This window comes from Geospiza fortis, unplaced genomic scaffold (assembly GCF_000277835.1).
Source record: "Geospiza fortis unplaced genomic scaffold, GeoFor_1.0 scaffold172, whole genome shotgun sequence".
Lineage (NCBI taxonomy): Eukaryota > Metazoa > Chordata > Aves > Passeriformes > Thraupidae > Geospiza > Geospiza fortis.
In genome coordinates this window covers 7,513,034-7,535,176 of record NW_005054309.1, presented here as the reverse complement: position 1 = coordinate 7,535,176, position 22,143 = coordinate 7,513,034, and the positions used below count along the sequence as shown (strand labels likewise).

At 41.5% G+C, this 22,143-nt stretch overlaps 1 protein-coding gene across 1 annotated transcript in view; it reads left to right on the top strand.

Moving 5' to 3' along the window:
* The window catches only part of FNDC3B (fibronectin type III domain containing 3B), a 146,944-nt gene that overhangs the window by 51,084 nt on the left and 73,717 nt on the right, over positions 1–22,143 (top strand). The window contains exons 3-5 of the mRNA XM_005419033.2: positions 3,384–3,460; positions 10,839–11,082; positions 12,002–12,286. Coding sequence (XP_005419090.1) covers positions 3,384–3,460; positions 10,839–11,082; positions 12,002–12,286 — 606 coding nt within the window. The remainder of the gene's footprint in view (positions 1–3,383; positions 3,461–10,838; positions 11,083–12,001; positions 12,287–22,143) is intronic.

Genomic DNA, 22,143 nt, shown 5'->3' with positions numbered 1-22,143 from the left:
TGGGGACAAGTGGGGTCTGTCCCCTGCCTGCTGAGGTGGACACTGGTGGCTTCTGCTTTTCTTTCAGAGGAGGGGGAATAATTTCCTTGCACCTGCATTTTGGACAGGGCAGCCCTGCAGGAGCCAGAGATGTGCTGTATTCCTGGGAAGGGAGCTCGGGCTGGAATTTGGCCACTGGCTCTGTCAGCAGAGGTGGCCAAGCACTGCTGGCTGCGTTTCATGAGGAACTCAGCAGACAATCTGCATTTGTTAACAGGTTTGAAAAGTACTCCAGCAAGCTCACTTCAGTGTGCAGCATCTCTGATAGAATGGAAGGACCTTTTCTCCTTTACTTTCCTTTAAAGTAAACTTTGTATTGTTTCAATACAAATCTTCAAGTAAAACATGCAAAGTTGTGATTCCCAAGAGTATAAAGTGCTTACATCCAACCTGTGATTATAAGCAGCTGAGGAACATCCTCCTCTGAAGTTCTGCTTTTTAACAGGTCAAAACTATTTGAAATAATCAAAAATACTAAAAAAAAACCAACCCAAGCCAACCAAACAAAACTCAAGACAAACAAGATATGGCCTTATTTTAGTGTTAATTAGGGAGTGGTTGGACAACAAGAAGAATCTTTAATAATTGTTGAGACTCATTGAGCTGAGGAGGTGGGGGTCTTTATTTTACTGCCACTTGAAGTTGTTTTGATACCATTGATGAGAGGAATGCAATAATGTGTGCTAAAGTCATTTGGCTAACCCTGAAATCAAAGCAGTGGAAACAAAATCTAGCTGCAAATCACCAGGCTGTCAGTCTTTGAAAAACCTGTTACCCAAATGACTTTAACAGTTTGTGGGTCATATGCAAGGTTAAGACTCATCTTGCACGGTGCACGTTTTGATGATAAAACACAATATTACTTTTTTTTTATTGGAGTGGAAGTGTTACAGTCAACAGTATCAGTGTGGGAGTTTGATTTCTTCCTGCAAGTGGATCACTACTCCATATGAGCAGTTGGCACAAGGTTTGGAAGGACAGATACGAGGCATGCCGTGCTGCTTTTTTGTTGTATATATCTGCTCTCTGTGTAGAAACTCCAAAACTGTTCCATTTTAAGTTTATTTCCAAGTCAGAGTAGCTATTTTTGAGAACAGCTAGCCAATACATCTATAAGAAGTTTTGGTGAGGGGCTGAAACAGGTTATGCATAAAGCTTCATTTTACTGAGCAACATTTACATGTAATATTTAAATTATTGTCTATTTAAATGGTGAAGTCAGGATTTAAAAATTTATATCAACAGGTTTTTTAGCATTTGTTTGAGTTTAAGAAATCACTGACAAGGAATGTGTTGCATAACTGTTAACTATTCATTTTTTCAAGCATGTTCTGTCCTGAAAAACTGAACAGCTCTTGAGATAATCCAGTGTGGATTAAATCCTGAAAAAAGCATCATTGCATGTTCACAATATCAGCCTTTACCTTTTATGAACTGTCCAGCTTACTGTGGAACAAAACTTGGCAGTGTGTACAGAGCAAAGTGGATTCAGAGAGAAATAAAAAACTCAAAATAAGTTTGACAAGATTTTTTTTGATTGGGAAAACACATTTATTCAAACAATATTTCTGTTCTGAACCAATTGTCACTTCATATTTTTGATGGATTTAAATAAAGCCATTTAGATGGCAGCTCCTTCCCAATAATCATATACTGCTCAGGCTGAATTTTTTCCATTGACACTAAAATTGTTGGCTGTCTGTGGAGACAAATACTGTTGTGAGGGTCATAGGCTAAGAGAGAAATCCATATGAACTGAATAACAAGTAATAACTTTTTCCCCCTTACTGGGCCTGTAGTGTAGGTAAATTTCCCCACATAGTTAAGGGTAGGAAAGTATGAAGTCCAGCAAAACCAGATCCAAAATATTTAAGCTTCAGAGTTCCCATTTGCCTTATACACTTGATGATGGTTTACCATATTTCAAACTTAGATGTGATTAGTAAAAGCTGCAGGGGCTGGTTAAACTGTAAATAACTGGCTAGAGAAAACAAACCAAGATAAGAGGGGGTAAAAATAACTCAGATGGATTCCTGTGTGTAACTTGGATTTTTGGAGGAGGGAAGTTCTGCTGATTGTACCAGAAGCAGCAGGAGTATAAAAATGCAGATGGAGAGGGAATGACTGCTAATTTAATGTGGACTGGTTTTGCTGATATCAGACAACAGACTGTGACTCTGTTGTTGGAGGTTTCATTAGATGAGTCTAAAATTTAGGAGCAGTCACTCCTACAGGCCATTGCATCCCATCTGTGCCTGAAGTGCTTCATATGTTTTAGTGCTCAGCTTCCTTCCCTAGAATGTGATATGGTTTGGAGATGTTGGATGGCTTCTCCATCAGAGAAGGTGATGGAGTTTCCTTTTGTGTTGTCAGTCAAAGCTGAAATTCAGTTTGCAGTGACAAGGAGCAGGGTCCTGCTGAGCTCCTCTCAAGAGTTTGACCATGGGTGCAAATGGGCTAATTAACAGTCCAGTGTCAGATTTTAATATGCAATAAGGAAGGAATGAAATTAATTTTTTTTCTTTTCCAAGCAGTAAACTCTGATTGCAAACATCTGTTTGATGTTTGGGGGGGTCGTTTTACTGACTGCTCCTTGTGATGTTCCCAGAGTTAATGGGTGAATCAGTCAGCAGTTGAGAGAACTATTTCCATTTTATCTAGACACTTTCTTTTAGCTGTGAGGCTCCATTTCCAGAAGCACAGTGGTTATGGCACTTGCTTTGTTGTACTTGTACTCAGTGCCTCAAAATGGAACTTGCATGTTCAGGGCTGGATTTCAGAGTGGAAACCATAAGCTTCTTGCTTGTATAACCACATTCCAAGGTTAGTCTGAATAGCTGAGATAATGAATTTGGTCTTTGTGCATTCTTAAATAGATAGATAGTTTTTCACATATGTGACTTTTCTCTTTTTTTGCTACAATTGGACGCTTTCCTTGGGAGCTGCCTAATTCCAGGCTACACAGTTTCTGCTTTGTTCCCTGCTCCTATGTCTTTGACAAGAATAACTTAAACAGAGTTCAATATAGGAATTGTGGGCTGCTAAAGAACATATTGTGTTACTACTTAATGCTGTATAAGTTGATCAGTGGGTAATATAAAGTCTATGTTCTAGCTGTTTTATGATGAAAATATTATTTCAGCAGAATATATGGTAAAGTCATTGAACAATGATCTTATTCTCAGAATGATGGCACAAGGCATTTTCCATATACCAGAAATTAGTGGAGCTGCTCATTTTGTTATTGCAGGCTTCAAAAGTAAAGCTATTTTTAACCTTTTCTAAGCCATTATGCTATTTTTTTAACTGAAAAAACTGATATCTTATTACTCTCTTTCTGTTAGGACCAGCAGAGGTTCCCATGATGTCACCCAATGGATCCATTCCCCCTATTCACGTGCCTCCTGGTTATATCTCACAGGTATGCTTCTTGAAGAATTAAAACTTTTATTAACAAAATAATAACGATTTTTAAATGTAAAAGCAAAAGCATTGGTCCACATAGAGAAATCTACTTGGTTGAAGTTTATTTAGAAATTTTAATGAAAATGGTAATACACATCTTCATGCCTCGTGCGCTTGACTGATAGTACACCCACAATTGCACAAGTGACCATGGATGTGCACCTTCACACCCTGATATTTGGAGTAGATTTGGGGTTTGGGCACCTGCAAAAGCTCTGCACACAGGCTGAGCCTATAAATGCAGCTTGGATTGTTTGTGTGAGGGGGAGAAGTCCTTGGTGTTGGCCAATGCCTCAAGTTGTTGTGTGACAGTGAGAAGGTGTAGGAGACCATGGAAGTGAGAGAAGGAGCCACTGTAGCTATAAAATATGCAGTTGATCCTCAGTATCTTCCCAGCAGAAATCCTGCAGCATACCAAGAACTGGGGGTTTTGGTGTGTTTTCAAGAATAAATGTGATTTTAACTATCTATTTATGGAAAAAATGGAAGAGGTTTTGCAAAGCTGTTAGGTTTTGGAGCTCTTGAACAGCTACTGCTCTTCTGTGTAAATAACCCCAGATTACCAGTCTGTTCCTTCCATCTTCTGCAAAGCTTGGACTCTTTCTGAGGTAAGGAAAAAAAACCAAAAAAACCCAAAAGATTGATGTAAGGCATAACAGCTGTGATCAATACAATAAATCAAATAATGTCACCATTTTCTTGAGACCTGGACCAAAAGCCTCCTTAAAAGTACACAAAGTATTTCAGATATCCTTGATGAATAGCATAAGAACTTTTGGTAGATATAGTTTGGCATCTTATTAAGCAGAAAATAGATGATGTCCTGGAGTCTCTTCCCCTCCCCAGGAAACATGTGAGCTTGTGTAATTCTGAAAAATTGTGGATGGCGTCATGCTTAAATCCCACAAAATACTGCAATCACTCTGTGGTATTTTGACTTCTGAACAGAGTGAAAACATGCTTCAAGTAAGAGGGAATTCGTTAGCCAGCCTAGGAGAGAGGGCAGGATGTCAGGGTGGTCCTCCTGCTCCTCAGCCCTCCCAAGGGGAGTGGTTGGAGTTTTGAGACAGCATTTGCTGCTTAATGCTCCTCACGGGCTCACCTAATTCAATAGACTGGCTCATATCATGCAGAGGTTTATCTAAAGATTTATTCTTCCTTTGAAATAACTTTTAACACCTTTTTAATATTAAAATGTTTATACCTCTACACCTCTGTGCTGAGATAAATGGTTGGGTATAATTGGAATGCTTTCCAAACCAGAGGGGTGGAAGTTTTCCAGCTGTATCTCTGTCTGAGCCCAGTTCTTCTGTAAAGCTTTTTGTGGGGCACCATAATAATTCCACTGAAGAAGCCTTTAAGTAGTTTCTTAACCAGAAAAAAATCCAACCAAAAACCCTCTTCTGAAGCAGTTTTTCCAGGGAGCTGGAAATATGTTGTAAAGTTATAGGGGGAAACTCTGTATTCTGCACTTTTCTGCAGCGGAATGTGTGTTCTGTTCTGTGGTGAGTCTCTTGTCTTTCAGACTGCTTCAAATTAAACAGGAGTTGAAAGTCTGCAGTAATGAAACTAGCTCTTTGTTGTAATAAATGTCTCTGCCTTATTTGCTCTTGCTTTTTTCTATTGCTTCAGAGTTGAACCCAGTCTTTTATGACAAACAATTAGAACACAACTTAAATTTAACACATCAAGGGAAAGGCCATAAAGCAAATTAATGCACTCTAGGATATGAATCAAAATGCATTTGATTTTTTGGTTTGATTTGTCCTCAAAGTGTACATCTAAGAGTCAGGCAGACAGCAATGCCCCTGCAGAGAAGCAACAGTGCCTATTTAAAAAAGGCATGAAATCTTATTTCCATTTTGTTATGCCAAGCCTGTGTGAGCTGTGTTAGCCCTGAATATTACATGAGTTATCGAATGATTGCAACCCTGGATTAATGTGGTGCTTCATCACCTCTTTGGAAAAATTGGCAGGAGGATGTGAGCCCTGCAAGGTCAGCCCCACTGGAAGCAGCACAAACACAGACTCTCTTTCTAGACTTCAAGGACCACGTTAATAATTGTGACTAGAAGCTGGGTTTGTTGATGTTGAGGAGATGTTCCCAATGATGAGGCTTAGCCAGGGCAGGAAATGATCCAGGAAAATAATAGAAAACAAATACACACCACCAGTTCAAATCTTTGATGCTACAGTTTTGCTCTCAAAAGACCAGCTCTTGAAAGAGCCAGTATTTTGGATTATCTTTTCAGCAGACAAACCTCAGTGCACCTCTGGCAGATAGGAGCTATCAGATCAGGGTTCATGTCCCTGCAATTCTCTGTGGGCTAAGGGTTTGTTGAATATAGACCAGAGGAGAAGTTCTTTGCTGTGCTCCTGGTGGACAATATCTCTGCTGTAAAAGTTGGTTCTGGAAGGTGACGTAGCAGAGAAATCTGCATTAAATGTGTGTGATGTCGACTTTTTTGGCTTCAACTGTTAAGTGAGATTAAGGATTTGGAGGCTAAGGTGTTAAATCTGGGGGACATCCTCATGGGTTGTTGATCCTGCTTTTCAGTGTGTATTTGGGAGGAGAGGAGGAGGGTTTGAAGTGCTCTAATCAAGAGAACTAGAAAAATGAAAATATCAAAAAGCAGGATCATTAATGTGTTCGTTTAGTGCTACTGGCTGAGGACTGCTCTCTCTGAAATAAACCTGGAGCAATTCCTTTTGAAATTGAGAAGTTACTTGTCTGTAGTTGGACAAAAAATTTGGCATGAAACTCCACTTTTTGTTTTATTTACAGGTTTGTAAATAAAATAAATTACAATTTACAATATGAGCTCTCTGCCACAGATATTTTAAGACTAAAGGACAAATTTACTGGTTGGACCATGAGGTGCACGTGTTGAAGAGCCTCCTTTGGCCACGGGGTTTCTATGGTCAGAAGTTTTCCATTTGAGCCATGGTCCTGCAGTTCAATATTCCTGCACCAAGCACATGGCATTTGACAGAACTAAAGCATAACTTCTGGAAAGAGGAATGTCTTTAAATGACATTTAAAATGGTAGAAAAGTTCTTCCATCCTTGAAAATCAGGATTTTGGTCCTTGGCACACCCTGTCCCGTAAGAGAGGTGTTCTTCTCCAAAAGCATGTTTGGCTAGCATTAGGTTTTAGTGACAATCTCCTTGTTTTTGTGTGGCTTACTGCTCACAGAGCTGCCCTGGGTGTTCTGTAGACTGCAGCCAGTCCTTTAACAGGATGATCCTCATTAAAACTTCGAACAGAAGGAAGGTTGTGCAGATCTCATGTGGAGCAAGCCATGAAGTGATGATCCTTTTGTGTTCATGGGCACTGGTCCTGAAGAACTGTATCATTCTAGATTTGAATTACCCCAACGTGCTTGCCAGCATTCTAGATGTTTATCTGTCTATTTTCCACGTTGAAGGTATAGAGTTAATTTGGTGTTTGATTTAATACTGATGGATTCTAAAGATAGTGATGCAAACTTGCTACGACTGGCGTGAACTCGGATTGGCATCTTTAAGAAATTAAATGAATAAATAAAATGTTGACATCCAAGTGCCTCCTGGATGAGCTCATTCTGTACTGGTTTTGGGTACAGATTGATTTATGAATGGAGTTTCAAATTAGTTTATGAAATTTGTGAAGTATTGGTTGTGGTCCACCCAGTGGCCATGCTCCAGATGTCCTTGCCGAATCTAACATATTAAATTTAAGTTGAAATAGGGGTTGTTTGGGGTGTTTTTTGAAAGTAAGTGGAAATTACTTGCATATTACCATATAAACTCGTACAGTAAAGGTGTGTTACAGAATGAGGGTGGTTGTTTCTTTTACCGGATCTCACAAAATACAGATACAATTTACTTGTGCACAATTAACATGCCCTTTTCCTTAGAGTGTAATATTAAATGTCAGTGGAGAAAAAGGAGACACCGTGGAGCAGTGTGATGTACTTTGAATACGTGAATTATCTCTAGTTACTACAGTGATATCTGCACTGGAAAACAAATAACATTTAAAATGGCATTCCCCAAATGTGGCAACCAATGGGGGAGGCAGTTTTATTGTGTATGAGTAATGTTAACCCAGACTGCCCTGAAAGATCATCACCTACCTCATGTAGCAATTAAGCTCCCTAAAATATGGGAAAAAAACCCACACAGAACTATGCTATAATAGTATTGTTATTGAGGTGGCATGCCACTTACACCAGCAAGCACAAAAAATACCAGCAAAAAACAATTTACCTACTAACTGTCTGAAAAAAAACCCACAAAATAATGGAAGTTTATCTCTAGGTGCAAAATGAGCAGAGATATTTGTTTTCTCTAAATATAAAGAAGTGCTAAGATTAGTAATAGCAATTACTTTTAATATTCCCATTGCATCTAGAGACCTCAACAGGGATTAGGATTTTGTTGATTCTTGGCACTGAAATAAGAGACAGTTTAGCAGTTTCCAGATGAATTTATGATCTTTGTGACAAATGGTTTTAAGCAGATACAAAGAATTGCAGATTTCTTCTTAAAACAGCAAAGTTGAACCTCTCTGCTAAGTTATGTTTTTTTCATTAATGGATTAAAACTGATTTTATCTATCTTTGATGAACTGAGCGTTGTCTCCCAGAATGGCACTACTACAATCTCCTCACTGCAGGTTTTACACATCCAGGGATATCTCCAGTCTTTATAGCTACCTGCTGCATATAACACATAATCAGATTACCAGCTTTGATTTGTTAAGGACAGAACAGTGTATTTAAAGATTGTGTGTGCAGCTTCAGAAATGTACATGTATGTCAATAATTCCTAGTTTAGAGAGAAAGTGCCCTGTAGGATTGGGAAATAAAGTGGGTTTTGCAAGGTCCCCTGTGTTTTTGTGTTCATTTGTAATGTATGCACGTGGAATAACAAGAATGCTGTCAGCGTTCATGGCCTGGGAGGAAACAAATAAAAGATATTAGTGTCTTGGCTTTTCAACTGAAGTAATTTGGAAGGCTGGCTCATCCTTTGAGTTGGAATAGTTGGTGGTTGTAGGTTCCTCCCAGCTGAAATTTTCCATTCTATCCCCTCATCTGGGGCTTCTCTCAGTCCTGTTGATATTGTATAGCTTCATCTAGCAGGGTAATTTCATCAAAAAGGTCTTTGACAGGACTCTGAGCTTTCCTCCCTGCTTTATAGATGATAGCTCAGGAAGCTGAATCCTAATAATTTAAAATATGGTTTACATTATGTGCTGCTCAGTGTACAAGCTTTCTGTCTAAATCTGTTCCTTAATATATTCATCTTTCAGCAGAGCACAAAAGGCACATGTAGCTGGTCTAGATGCAGAGATAAGAGCTTGGAGTTGGCTTTGAGACTTGGACTAGTTAAAGCCATGATGAAAACCTCTCACATCAGATGTAGGAACTTGCTCTCTCAATTAAGTTACAGCATAATCTGAGTCTGGAGTTAAATCCAGCATTTCTGTGCACAGTCCTTGATAAATACAAATATGTGCTAAATGTAAAGGATTTCCTTCTTTTCCACCTTTCTGAGTGCAGGTTTGAGACCTGGTAGCAGGATAAGAGATACTGTGGAGCAGAACCAGTAGCAGAGATAGGAAGCCTGAAAATGGAGCAGTTGAAAGGATGTGATAGTCTAAATCTCTGAGATTCAGCTGTCTTCTGAGGACTCTGTAAAGTCTTTGAAATTTAAAGCTGGCAGCTGACAAATTGCTTGTGGAAGTCGTAAATTCTGAGGGTAGAATCAAGTATGTTAAGCCAAACAATTACTATTTTGGTTACTCAGCAAGCAACACATTTTTACTGTGAAATGTTACAAGTGACTGAATTAACTCTCTATAGAAAATTGTCTTGTGTAGAGGCCAGCCAAGCCACAGAAATTGTGTGTGCATTGTCACATCCCATAGCTGAGAGGCATAAATGCACAGACCCTGAGGGCACCCATGGCCTGGGGCAGGAATTGGGTCAGCCACTCCTGGGTGGATTTTCCCCTGTGATACCTTGCTCAGCTGGTGCCTGAGGCAGGAGCTGCTGTTTGCTGGAGCAGTTTTCCTGCTCAGGGCTGTGGGCACTGCCCCTGGGCAGGGCTGGTGCTGTGAGGTGCAGGGCACAAACAGCAACCTGCCTGTGCCATACCCTGCTCCAGGGTACAGATTTCTGTTTGTGGTTTAGAGTAAAGACACTGGGATGTGATGGGAGCCGCTGGAGTGTGGGCAATCCACAGCAGAGTCTCTTCTGCTGGTGCTGTACAACCCCAGCTGATGGTGTGGGAATCAGCTGAGAGTGGCAGCATCTTGCAGCAGGTGCCTCTGGTGCACGTTCACTTTGCTCATACTACATATTCATCACAGGTACTGCTCCATCTGTGTGCCATCAGTCAGTTTAGAGAAAATGAGGTTCTCAACAACCTGTTTGTTGTATGAAATTAAATGATGCTTCCTTCATGCTTTTCCACCTCGTCCATGCCAGCATCCACAGTCAAATGGTTCTTACGTGGTTCTATTTTTTAATTTAAGAAATGGCAGAAGTTTCTTGGATGAGCTTCAAGAAAAGCTTGGTTCCTAAGTCTGGATTGAAATTTGGCTGGTTGACTGTTCTCCAGAAATACAACTCTGGAAAAATTATAACCTGAAAAACATTTTTCAGCCTAAGCACATTTCCACCTTCCTACATCTGTTTTTACATGCTTTGCCTGTGGTGTTAGGGGCCAAGTTATGCATATCCCAGAGCTGATTTGTGTGGATGTATAGACCAGCTCTGTAACAGAAACAAGCCCCCTGCCCTGTGATTTGTCCTGAGCAGCTACCTGTTATGAACAGAGCAGCTCCTTTGCAAATGTAGGCCAGCACAGCAGGTTCCTGCAGAGTGCATGTCTGTGTGCACACACACAGCCTCTCCACAGCAGCAGTGCCAGCTGCTTTCCAAAGTGTTACTAACTCCATTCTCAGGGCGCTGTCAAAATCCGTGGTAGAAATGTTATGGGCAGAATGTAAGGTCAGTCCCAAAGAGAATGCTTATTTTGGTGCTTTGTGTTCCTTTTTCAATTGTTTTCCTCCCTAAATGCAGGTTATTTATTCTGTCCCTTAACCCACATAGTTATCACTAGCAGCAGTACATCTCCCAGTGATTAGTAGGGATATCTGAGGCTCCAGGAAAAGCCACATCACCACCGCGGTCATTTCTGCTGATATTAATTTTAGAATTGTGTTTATTCCTGAAGCTAAAGCCCATGCCCAACTGTTTTGCAGTGGGAGGAGAAGCTGTAAACAGTGCTGTTTCAGAGGTGTGCCTGTTCAGATGCTGCCTAACGTGCTCCTTTCTCTGCAGGTGATAGAAGACAGCACGGGCGTCCGCAGGGTGGTGGTGACGCCGCAGTCGCCGGAGTGTTTCCCTCCCAGCTACCCCTCGGCCATCTCGCCCACCCACCACCTGCCCCCCTACCTGGCACACCATCCCCACTTCATCCACAACTCCCACACAGCCTTCTACCCTCCTGTCACTGGACCTGGGGACATGCCACCACAGTTTTTCCCACAGCATCATCTTCCCCCGACAATATATGGAGAGCAAGGTGAGCTGGGAGGAAGGGACTGGGAATGGCCTTTCGCACCTGTGTTCAGCAAGATGTAAGGGCTGGGGGAACCAAGAGTAGGAGTGAGGTGGAGAACTTAGAGAGTGGCTTCATTACATGGATGGAGCCTCCTTTAATATCCTGAGTGAGGGGCTTTAGCTGTGAGTATTCATTCTTAAAGACAAAGCTGTTTTGGGCATGATATTTTCAAGGTTCACACTCAAAGTGAAGCATGAAAAGGAAGATTGAATTATAGAAAAAATCAGGAAATACTGTGATCCCTGCAAGCTGACCTGCCTTAGGTTAAAAAAGTCATCCATGGAGGGGGAAGTGGGGATTGTATTTAATGAAGTGTATCCAAAGAATGTACATGATATTTATGATAATTCTCAAACTTTTTTTGAGATAGTTTTAATTCCCAAAGCTTCTGCTTCATGTTGCCCTTCTCTCCTTAGGCAGCACTGACGTGATTGTTAAGTCTATTTATACTGGGAAGTTAAATTGCATGTAATCCAGGGTTGGCAGCTTGGAACCAGCACACCTCAGCTTGTTCTGTCTAGTCAGGCCCTGAGGAAGAAAATGCTAAATTGCTCTGAGCTTATGAAGGCTTTTTCAAAAAGATCAGTTCTGTCTGAATTTTTGCTTGTAATCTGTCCCTGAAACACAAAAACTGAAAAGTAAGGGAAAAACATGACCCTAATAGTGGTATTTTACACACTCATCCAAAGTAAAATTCTGTCATCAAAGGAGTGCAGTTAATACAAAACCATTGCAAAATAGAGTTTTTTTTAAAAAAACCTCCAGGAACAGCTGGAGTAATTTCATTTGGAGATAGCCAGAAATTTGGTTTTCTGGGAGAAAAAAACCCCTCCGTTGTTTTGTTGTTCTGAGTTAACGCGGGTGAACCGTTCCGTTTCAGAAATCATACCACTATATGGGATGTCCAGCTACATCACCAGGGAAGACCAGTACAGCAAACCACAGCACAAAAAACTCAAAGACAGGCAGATTGACCGCCAGAACCGCCTGAACAGCCCTCCCTCCTCCATCTACAAGAGCCATATAGGCAGCTGCACCACGGTGTACAATGGCTATGCCAAGAGCCACAACGGGGCCAGCAGCGGCGGCGGGGGAGCCCCGGCCCTGAAGAAACCGGAGCGCAGAGCAAGGAGCAGCCCAAAGTCAAATGAACAAGACCCACATGGTAAGAAAGGGGGCTTTATTTATTTATTATTAATTCCTTTTTTATTGCACCTTTCCGGCTTGTGACCTCCTCTGTGTGGATCCAGTGGCCGTGCCAAGAAACACTCCCACCCACGCGTTAATACGGTGTGAACTTAAATGCCAACGCTGGGCTTGCTGGGCTGTGTTTGTTTTGTAAGGTGAGCCCAGTGCCTCCCCATCTTTTGCGACTGCTCCCTTGGTAGATGCAGCATCGTTCTCTTTTTATCTGTTGGAAGCAGAAATGTGTTTCATGGGTGAGGTCTTGATTTTATTTTGCTTTTCGGAGAGGCATCTTGGCGCTGCACAAAAATCTTCATGGACAATTGAGCTATAACCAAAATCTGACTACTAGGAACCACTATTGTGAATATCCTAGGTTAACCTGGTGAGGTTATTAGAAAGTTTAGAGGTGATGACTGAAAAACCAAGGGTTTTTTAATGTGAAAATTCAGTGAAAGTAAGATTAGTTGAAAACAGAACTGAGAGGAAATTTCTTAATGTTAGCCATTGGAAATAGTGGTCAAATAAGTCTGGCTACTTTTGAAATAATTTTCTTCAGCATTTTCAGAGACTTTCCATTTAAAAATTTAAAACTTTAGATGAACAGCCCAGTGCTCTAGTGTAATCAAATCTCATTTATCACAAGTCATTCTGCACACAGCCAGTTCTACCTAAATTTAGTTTAGTAACTTGTTATAATCTCTTGTACCTACCTGCCTTTCTCCTCTCTGCTTGTCTCTTTGCTGACTGCTGCAGCAGCTTCCTGAACAAACTTTGATGCAGTAACCAAAGCAGCGTGGCCAGGATATTCATAATGTAGCACACTCTGAAATATCTTGAGTTAATTTGTGCATAAAACACGGATTTTCCATTATCTATCTCTAGTGTATATTTATATGCCTCTGTACTTTTACATGTGAGACGTAACTGAAAGAAATAGTTACAAAAATTAACTGTATCAATAGCCAAAGAGGGGGAAAAAATGCTGCTGGCATGGTAAGGAATGAGGATTTGCAGACGCGCTTCAGGGTCTTCAGAATGAGCAAGGAGCTGTATTTGGGAATGCTGTAATCCAAGAAAATGAATCACTGCATTAGACTTTCTAGTTATTTCTTGCCAATCAGCTTATGCAAACTTTAGCATTCTTATTTATGTTTAGGTGTTTATTTGAGGTGGAATACATGGGGTGTTTGAGGCACGTGTGTGGAAGACCTGGAAAAAAGTATAGTCTTACAATATTGGTTCAGTGGGTACTGAGTCAGCCTGGCTGATCACTTCTGAAATAATCTAGAAATCATTTAAAAGCATCTTATCTAAGGGTTTCCTGCAACCCTAGTGTTTGTCTAATTCTTTGCTTTGCACTGGTCTGCTGTGCTGCAGCTGAAGAGCACGAGGGCTTTTAAAATGCCAAGAAAATCAGTGGAGTCAAGGCTACAGCACCTCCAACCCGGTCAGGCAGAGAGTGCCTCCAGACTGGGGACAGCAAGGGATGGAGTGCTCTCCCAGCTCTGGAAAAGCCCCTAACAGCAGGCTGTGCAAATAAGCATCCCTTGTCCCACCCTCCTGCCTTTTAAAATTAAGTTCTGCATCTGCACCCAGGAGTGGCAGCCCTGGAGTTGCATCAGCTGCTCTGCAGCAAGCTCATGGCCGAAGAAGTAATGGCAGATTTTTTTTCATATTAAAAGGAAAAAAAAAAAGATATTGTGGGCTCAAATGTGAGGTTTTTGACATCAGTGTATTATTATAGTCATACATGTAAACTTGCATTCAGATTTCTGCAGAAAGGTCACAGAGGTTTCTTAAAGGCTCTCATGAAGCAGCTCCCTAAAAGAAAATAAGTTCCCACTTGATATTTACAAGGTTCTAATAATATCTGTCACTTTATATTTCCTTCTCTGTTTCTTCTTTAATTATTTGGGGATTTATTGATGAATACCTGACTAACATGGCCACACAGGTAATTAAGGTGAGAGTTAACAGCAGTCTGGGCACAGTTGTTAATTTGATTTATGCTAAGATGGCAGATTTTAGAATAGCCAGAAAAAATGAATGTGTCAGAAACAACAAGTTGCAAAGGGGTTTAAACTTACAGGTTTTGTGGATGTATATCTGTTGAGCCTGCTAATAGTTAAAACTTGATGGTGCTGTGTGGCTGCTTCCAACATTGCAGAATGGCCTGGAAAGCCTATTTTTAGATACATAAATATATAAAAATATGTATATACATGTATAAAATTTGTGGATAAATCTTTATTTAGAAAACCACTTAACCAAAAAACTCTTTAGGAGGGGAGTAGGAATGTATGAATTTGCAGTAAAACTTGGAGTAAGGTGGAGGAGAGCTGGAGCTGAGGGCTTTGTTTGCGTGGATTTTTGAGTTGGGATTGTGATGTGCTTGATGGCCTGTCATTTCCTAGCTGGCTGTGGGGTGTGTGTGCTCCTGCAGTGGAGCTGGCTTCTTTGGGGTGTTTGGATGATGGAGCAGTGCTGGGATCCAGCTGCTGGCAAGGGAGGGGGCTTTAGGAGCCCCAGACACAGCTGGAGCAGGCGCTTGCACAGGCTCAGCTCTGGCTGCTGCAGAGAGCAGCCTGTGTCAGTACACAGTGCTGCAGCCTGACAGTGATTGCTGTCCTTAGGGATTGGGCTGGATGAAACAAAATTTGGGAGCTGCCTGAGTGCTGGAAGTGTGGGTGGGAGCTCCCCAGGGCCACCTCTGCCTGCAGTCCCAGCTGCTGCTGGGCTGATGCTCAGAGAGGCAATTGGAGTGTCTGCTTTAATCAGCAGGGAGAGATGATCCCACACAGGGGATCTGTGACAGGGAAATGGGAGTTTCTGTTCTTGGATCTGCTGCCCCTGTGCTTAAGGTGATGCTTGTCCTGCTCCTTGCTTTTTGGCAGTGATTTCTCTGAGGGGTGTGTTCCTCCTTCCTTAGCACACCCACTCTGCTGGGGCTGGGGTTATTGCAGAGCTGCAGGAACAAAAAAGGGGCTGGAACGCCTTCCTTATCAACACAGAGTGAGAGGGTTGAGCCTGGGGAAGGGGGAAGACCTTAGACCCCCTAAAGAGGTTACAGGAGAGCTGGAGAGGGGCTTTTCACAAGGGCATGGAGTGACAGACAGGGCAAAGGGCTTTAAACTGAAAGAGGGCAGAGTGAGATGGGATACTGGGAAGGAATTCTTCCCTGTGAGGGTGGTGAGGCCCTGGCACAGGGTGCCCAGAGAAGCTGAGCCTGCCCCATCCCTGGGAGTGTCCAAGGCCAGGCTGGATGGGGTTGGGAGCAGCCTGGGATAGTGGAAGGTGTCCCTGCCCACGGCAGGAGATGGACCAAGAGCATCTTTAAGGTCCATCCCAAACCATTCTGGGATCGTGTGAATTATATTGAAGAAAATGTCCAGCATACAATGCAAAGGCAACTCACCCTTTTCCCTGAAAAATCACAGTATGTGTGATATTTAACATAAAAATTAAGAAAAAAACTTTTTTCCATACAAATCTATTCTCCCATGGAAAATTCTGCCATATATCAATAACTTCCAGCTTCCTTCCAATATTAAAAGAAGAAAGGGTTCCCCAAAAATCTGCTTCACCACTGATTGAAGAAATGGGTTTATAGATCATCAATTCTGAATGTGATCAGTACTGAAATTAAGTAAATTACTCTGGATTATTGTTAAATTATTGTTCAGTCACCTCTACAGTTGTGGATCCAGCCCATGCACCTTTGCCCTCTGTACAGCATGATGGTACATTAAAAATTAGCTGGTGCTTCTAAAATGCACCCTTATCCCAGGGTGGTTCTGTAACAGCAGCATCCTCTTTTTACTAGGAAATGTATGGTTTCAGATTGGGGATATAAGTGCAATTCTGACCTTTTCCATTGACTGCATCATGCTGTGTTGGGTGGTGCACTTGTAAATAAAGATTTCTAGTTATGTTGGAAATAGACTGTTTTAAGGCAAAAAAAAGAGAAGAAACTGATTGCTTATAATTGACTGAAAATTAAGCAATTTCTCTGAGTGTTTCTGGTAGCATGATGGGTTGTGTTTTGTACAGGTAGAAGGCTTGGAGGTATGATACTGGGATTCTGATTTAAAATCCATGTTGGAGCTTTTCCACAGAGCTGTTTCAAAAACTGAATGGGACAGGAGGGAGCAGGGTTGGGTTTTTTGTGGGTTGGTTTTTTTTTTGTAAAGGAGCCTTGCCATGTAAAAAGAGCTGTAAGCGGAAATCCTGTCCCATTCATGCTGTCCTTTATGAATTTCAGTCTGAGTCACTTCCTTCTCATGCACTCAGTGGCTCCCTTCTTGGCCATGCAGTGATCTGGTAGTTCAAGAAGTTCTGTGTGTGGCTGCAAGTACTGTGGGAACATAAGCAGTTCTGAGCATTCTGACAATGCTTTTGCCTATTTCCTTATAAAGCATCTTTTTTTTTTTCCTCTCTTCAAATGAGATCAATTTTTTTTTAATCCTTTTTGAAGTTTGAAGAGCTTAAGACAGGCAAAAGTAAACCACTTGAAGTGGGTAAAAGCGGGAAGTGGGCATGGATTGTTGTGTGCATCCTGTGCAGGAGCTGGGTGGGAGCTGGGTGCCAGCACAAACAGACCAGCCTGGGCAGGGAGCAGCCTCCAGCTGGCTTCACATCAGCCCTTCTAGCCCAGAGTGTGATGAAGATGATGCTGAGGAGGAGCCTGCAAGGTTGAACACATCCAGACCTGGCAGGCACCAGGGAGGGTCGAGTCCTGCCCAGTCCTTGGTGCCCTCTCACTGATCTGTTGTCTGTGAGCTCATCTCACTCAGTTTTGAAAAGCACGTTTGCTTTCCCAGTGAGAACACTGAGTTTGGTGTGCACTTCACTGCTCTGTGGCATTGATGTGCTTTACATGGGGAGAAGGGAGGAAAAAGCATGAGAATCAATTGCTAGTTCAAAGAGCTGGTGCAGACTATTGACAGACTTCCACTGTGTACAAGCCTCAGAGGTGTTGCTTTCCTCTTGTGGAGGTTTTGTTAATCTGATTTTGTGCACTGAAGCAGTCTACAGCTACTCTGAAAGGTGAAAACCATGGCTTCAAATTACTGCTGCTCTGAGTTTCTCCGGAGATGTGGGGTAGCTCTGTGTGCTCATTTCTTTAAGGGCAATGCACTGGGAATACACAGAAAATGGGCTTGGCAAGAGCACTTCCTGGCAATGGTGTTTTTAATTTGGAAACATTTTAAAGTAAGTAACTTAATTTGGCAAAGCAGAAGTTGTGAGGTGAAGAAGTACCCTCAGGTATCCCTGAATGGGGAGGGATGTGCTCTGCAAGAGTGGGTGAGGGATGAAAAACCAGAGCTGTGGCGTTCTTGGTACAGCCCCATCCTGTTGTCTCTCAATCTCCCATGTAACATTTAAGTATACTTAGGAAAAAATGTGGTTTTTTCTATTTTTTTAACTGTATCAAGTTGTTGTTTTAATCCAGAGCCTGTGAATTAAAGGTAAATTGTAGGAGCTGTGATTCAGTGCAGACAGGAACAAGGCGAAGTTCCTCTTCTTACTCATTCTAGATCCTGTCAATTCTTTTCTATTTTGGTCCTGAATCCATTTTGCTTATTGAGTCATACATTTATCTGTGCTTGTATATCCTCTAGATTTAAAAGCTTAGAAGAGTATTTCATCACTTTTGGTCCATGTAAGCCAAGAGGCAGAGAAACACTGGCAATACATGTAAATTTTATGTTCTTTTAGCTGGGAACTGATGATTTGGTACATGCTAATAGACATTTGTTATACCCGTGTAGGATTGTTCTGCAGACAAAATTGGTCATAAATGTTTTTTCTGCTACTCTACAAAATACCCCTATGTTAAATGCAGCTTCTCTGGTGTCCCTAAATGTACCTGCTTCTATAAAATAAGGAGTTTCAATAAGATTGTCTCCTGAAAACAATCTGTCAAAACTGACACCGTGATTTTATTAATAGCACTGAAAAAATCACACAGAAGAGTAAAATACATCTGTCAGGTTGAGTGAATTTTAGTATTATGCCAAATACTGCAACATGAAGCATAATATTTAGTGGAACCAGAGATGTGTGGAATCTTGAGAGGATAGATCAGCATCAAACATGAACTCTAAATGGTGTTACTGTTCCTACTGCATTTTTTTTAAGTTTTAGCCATTAATACTACTTGTCTGAATTCTTCAGACTTATATCTCATTAGAAATAGATTTTGTGTGCTGTTTTCCTGTAAGTTCTAATGCATGAGAGGAAATAGGATCCATTAATTAGGACATGGTCTGAACTTGAGAAACCAGTGTTCATTTGTGACACCCAGAATTTCCAGTGTGATATTCTCATGCCTTGACCTTATCTCCCACATCATGACTGAGCTTGTGCTTGTGTTTGTTTCTATTTGGAAATATGCCTGTTTCTTCAACAGTCTTTATCTTTGGTATTTTCTCTAAAATAATTGGCTGTGAACTGCTTGTTCAGGCAGTAAACAAAGTGATTATGAGTGTCAGATACACCGTTGTGTACCAGCTTGAGCTCTATTAGCTGGGCCACACAGATTCTCACCAAATAATATTTTTGCCTAATAGTCACATGAAATAACCACTTAAGTGAACTTTATATAGACTGATGGCTGTATTAGAAACACACTGCAGGGTTCAGGTAGAGTACATTCCCAAGTTCTGTGTGCCTGCAAGAATTTATCCAGATCAGGCTTAATTTGTGACTTTTCTTCAGCAGAAAGAATGGCTAAAATGTTTATCCAGCATGGCTGAAATACACTCTGTTGAGAGATAGAAACAAATCTGTTTCCTCTTCTGTCTTGAAGCTTAACTTAAATCATGGGGGCTTTGATGGAGAAGGGTAAAAGCTAAATATCACAGATGGTGCTGGAAAGCAAGTCCATGCCCAGTGCCCTCCCTGCCTCTGCCACAGCTTTGCCCAGTTCCAAACCCAGCAGGGTTCTGCTTTGAGCTGCCTGGGGGTTCTTCTTTCTCAGGCATCTTGACCAGCTCTTTCCCAGAAGTTGTCTGTGTGCAGATAATTTCCAGGAATTTGCCAGCCTGTGAAATCTTGTCTGCATGTGACCTGTCACAAACAGGGAGGTATTCTCCTGTTGTTTGCACGCTGCAGGAACAATCCCAAAGTTTATGGGAAGCCTGAATGCAATGGCAGTCCTCCCTTCTTTCACAGCACAGAGCTCTGCAAGCTGGGAAGGGCTGGCACAGGGAGAGAGGAGATACACTCTATTTTTATGCACTTATCTTGAAAGACTAAAGAACCAGCTTCATTACTTTGGCACCAGAAGTTGTAGATAAGGGATTCTCTTCATCAGCTGAGTGGGAGCATCTCCTAATTTAATTGCACAATATTCTCCCATCTTCAATGTCAGCTGTTTTTAAAGGCGAGTGGAAATGCCTCAAACTTGGTTTTGTTCAGACTTTTTGCACCTGAAAATGCAAAGAGAACACCAGGGCAGTGTGGATACAAATGATCCAGCATGGTTATGAGAACTGGTGGTCAGGGCATCCATGCCTCTGGGGCATCCATGGCTCTGAGCCATCCATGGGGCACAATGGGTCACCACAGTTCTGGTGATATTTTTCAGTCTCATCACAGCAGCTCTGACAAAAAAAATCTCATTAGAAGCTCCCCAATCTTCCTAAGTGTGCCAGCTACAGGAGACACAGCTTAAAGTCCACTGAGGAACAACATGTAGGGCATATCTAGTAAAGAGTGAGGGAATCTGGCTCCAGGGCTCATGTTTGACCTTATTAGGGCTCATAAACCCTTTCGGCAGTGGCTGCTGGTGTTTTACCTCAAAGCTGTTTTTCCCAATCCTGATCAGTTTCTGTAGGCTCTCATATTTTTATTCCCATCTGCTTTATCCCTCCCTTGCCTCGTTTTGCCAGCAGGATCTCCTTGGCAGGGCGAGCTGGCTAAACTGCCTGCTCCATCATTTATCAGGAAGTCAGTGCTGAATGATGTAAGGCACAACCTCTTCCCCCAGAGGATCTTCATATTATCTCAGGAATTTGCAGCTTCTGCTGCAACTGACAGTCAAATCCAGAAGAGTGAAATCTGAACCTTTTTCCTAGGAGTTTACATAATTTATGGATACCCACCCAACAGAAAAAAAAATTTGCACAAAGTACATTTTCATCCTGCTTAAATGCTCACTGATTAAATGCCTGTGACAGGGAGAAGAGTTACACCAAGATCTGAGAGCTTCAGAGCAAGATAAGCAGTGTATCCTGACCAGTTAGGAGGAGATAACATGGACCACCGACAAAGGAAGGGAACTGTGTTTCCCTTATTTGGCAATATCTGGGACATGGAGCCAAAAGGGAGAGGGTATTTATAGGGAAGAGGTAGAACATTTCCTCCCTCCAGACTATAAAAAACAAAATGTGTTTAAGTCTAATGATTTAATGAACAACACTTATTTGTATAGCCAGATGTTCTGAACAATGTCCGTCTGTGTTTCCAGCTGGATTTGCAAAGGTGGTGAAATGAGATTTCATGTCCCCCTGAAGTTAATGGGATTTGTTTACTGAACTCTCTTAGGCTGTGCTTCAAACCCCATCAGTTACTCCTCCTTTCCTGAGGAAGGGTGGAATTTAATTTCTGAAGTTTTTGAGATCTTCAGTATATTTGCTTTTAAGGGGAGGAGGAATCTTATGCAGGGTGATGCTTTCAGTGTTGCAGTTAACAGAAAGGTTAAACTGTTCTAAAATGAAGCAGCCATTTCAATTTTCTCCAAGGTTTATTATAAAAGATGTTGTCCTGAAGCTTGAGTTTGGTTTTTGTGTTGGTTTTTTTTTTCTTGTTTTTCTTTTCCGCTCTAAGGAGCTGTGCTTAGAAGCAGCTGCTTTGATTTACTGCAGTTCATGTGACTTGTCCCTGAATTTCATCTCAGCAATGAAATCCAGAATGAGCTGAAATTCCTGTAGCTTTGTTGAATCCTCCCCAGCAAGCGGTAATCAGGTGGATATTTCTGTGAAATATTTTAAATATTTGGAAGGTTTCTTAGTGGTGAAACTGATTATGCCAATATCCAAGATCACATTTTGGCCTTGTCCCATACAGGACTGCTAATTGCCCATGCGCTTCTTTCAGCTCACTAGTAGGAAGTTGGTACAGACATTATAGATCAGGTTTTTTGAACATTCTTGAACTCATTCTTCCCATCTCAGGCGTGAGAGGGCACAGATAAGATTACATCAGCCTTTTTGACTTCTGCATTTTATAAATTTAGCCCCCAGTCTTTATTAAACGTTCTGTTTAATATCTTTCTAGCTCATATAGTCATAGTTCATCCTTCAGACATGACTGCAAAACAATTTAGGCTGGGATTGCTTGAGTCAGTTGATTGTCATCTGTCATGGGGAAGATAATTTATTTCTGCTCTGCTGTCAATCTGGAGGTGTTTGGGTTGATTTAAAGAAGGGAGGGGAAGCTCTTTGCCTTCCCCCATCTCTGAGCTGTGGTACCTGGGCTGAGTGGAAAGAGAAAGATGTTATTTGGTTTCTGGGATTACTGTGAGCTCCTCCACCACTCATTGCAATTTCATTGTATCATACTTCTCATCTGGAAAAATAGGTCAGTAATTTACATTGGTGACAGAAGAGCTTAGATTGGGGTTCATTTAAAGAATGTAGTAACTGCAGCCCCTCACTAGGTTGCCACTGAAAAATCCCAGTGCAGGCTTCATGAAAAATATTTGCCTTTCCAGCACCATGATTTGGAATAGTTGTATTTTAAAAAAAAACAACAAAAAAAACCCCAACTTTTATTCCTGTGGAATCTAACATCTTTTAAAGTTGTGCAAGTAGTGTAAGTAGTGCATGG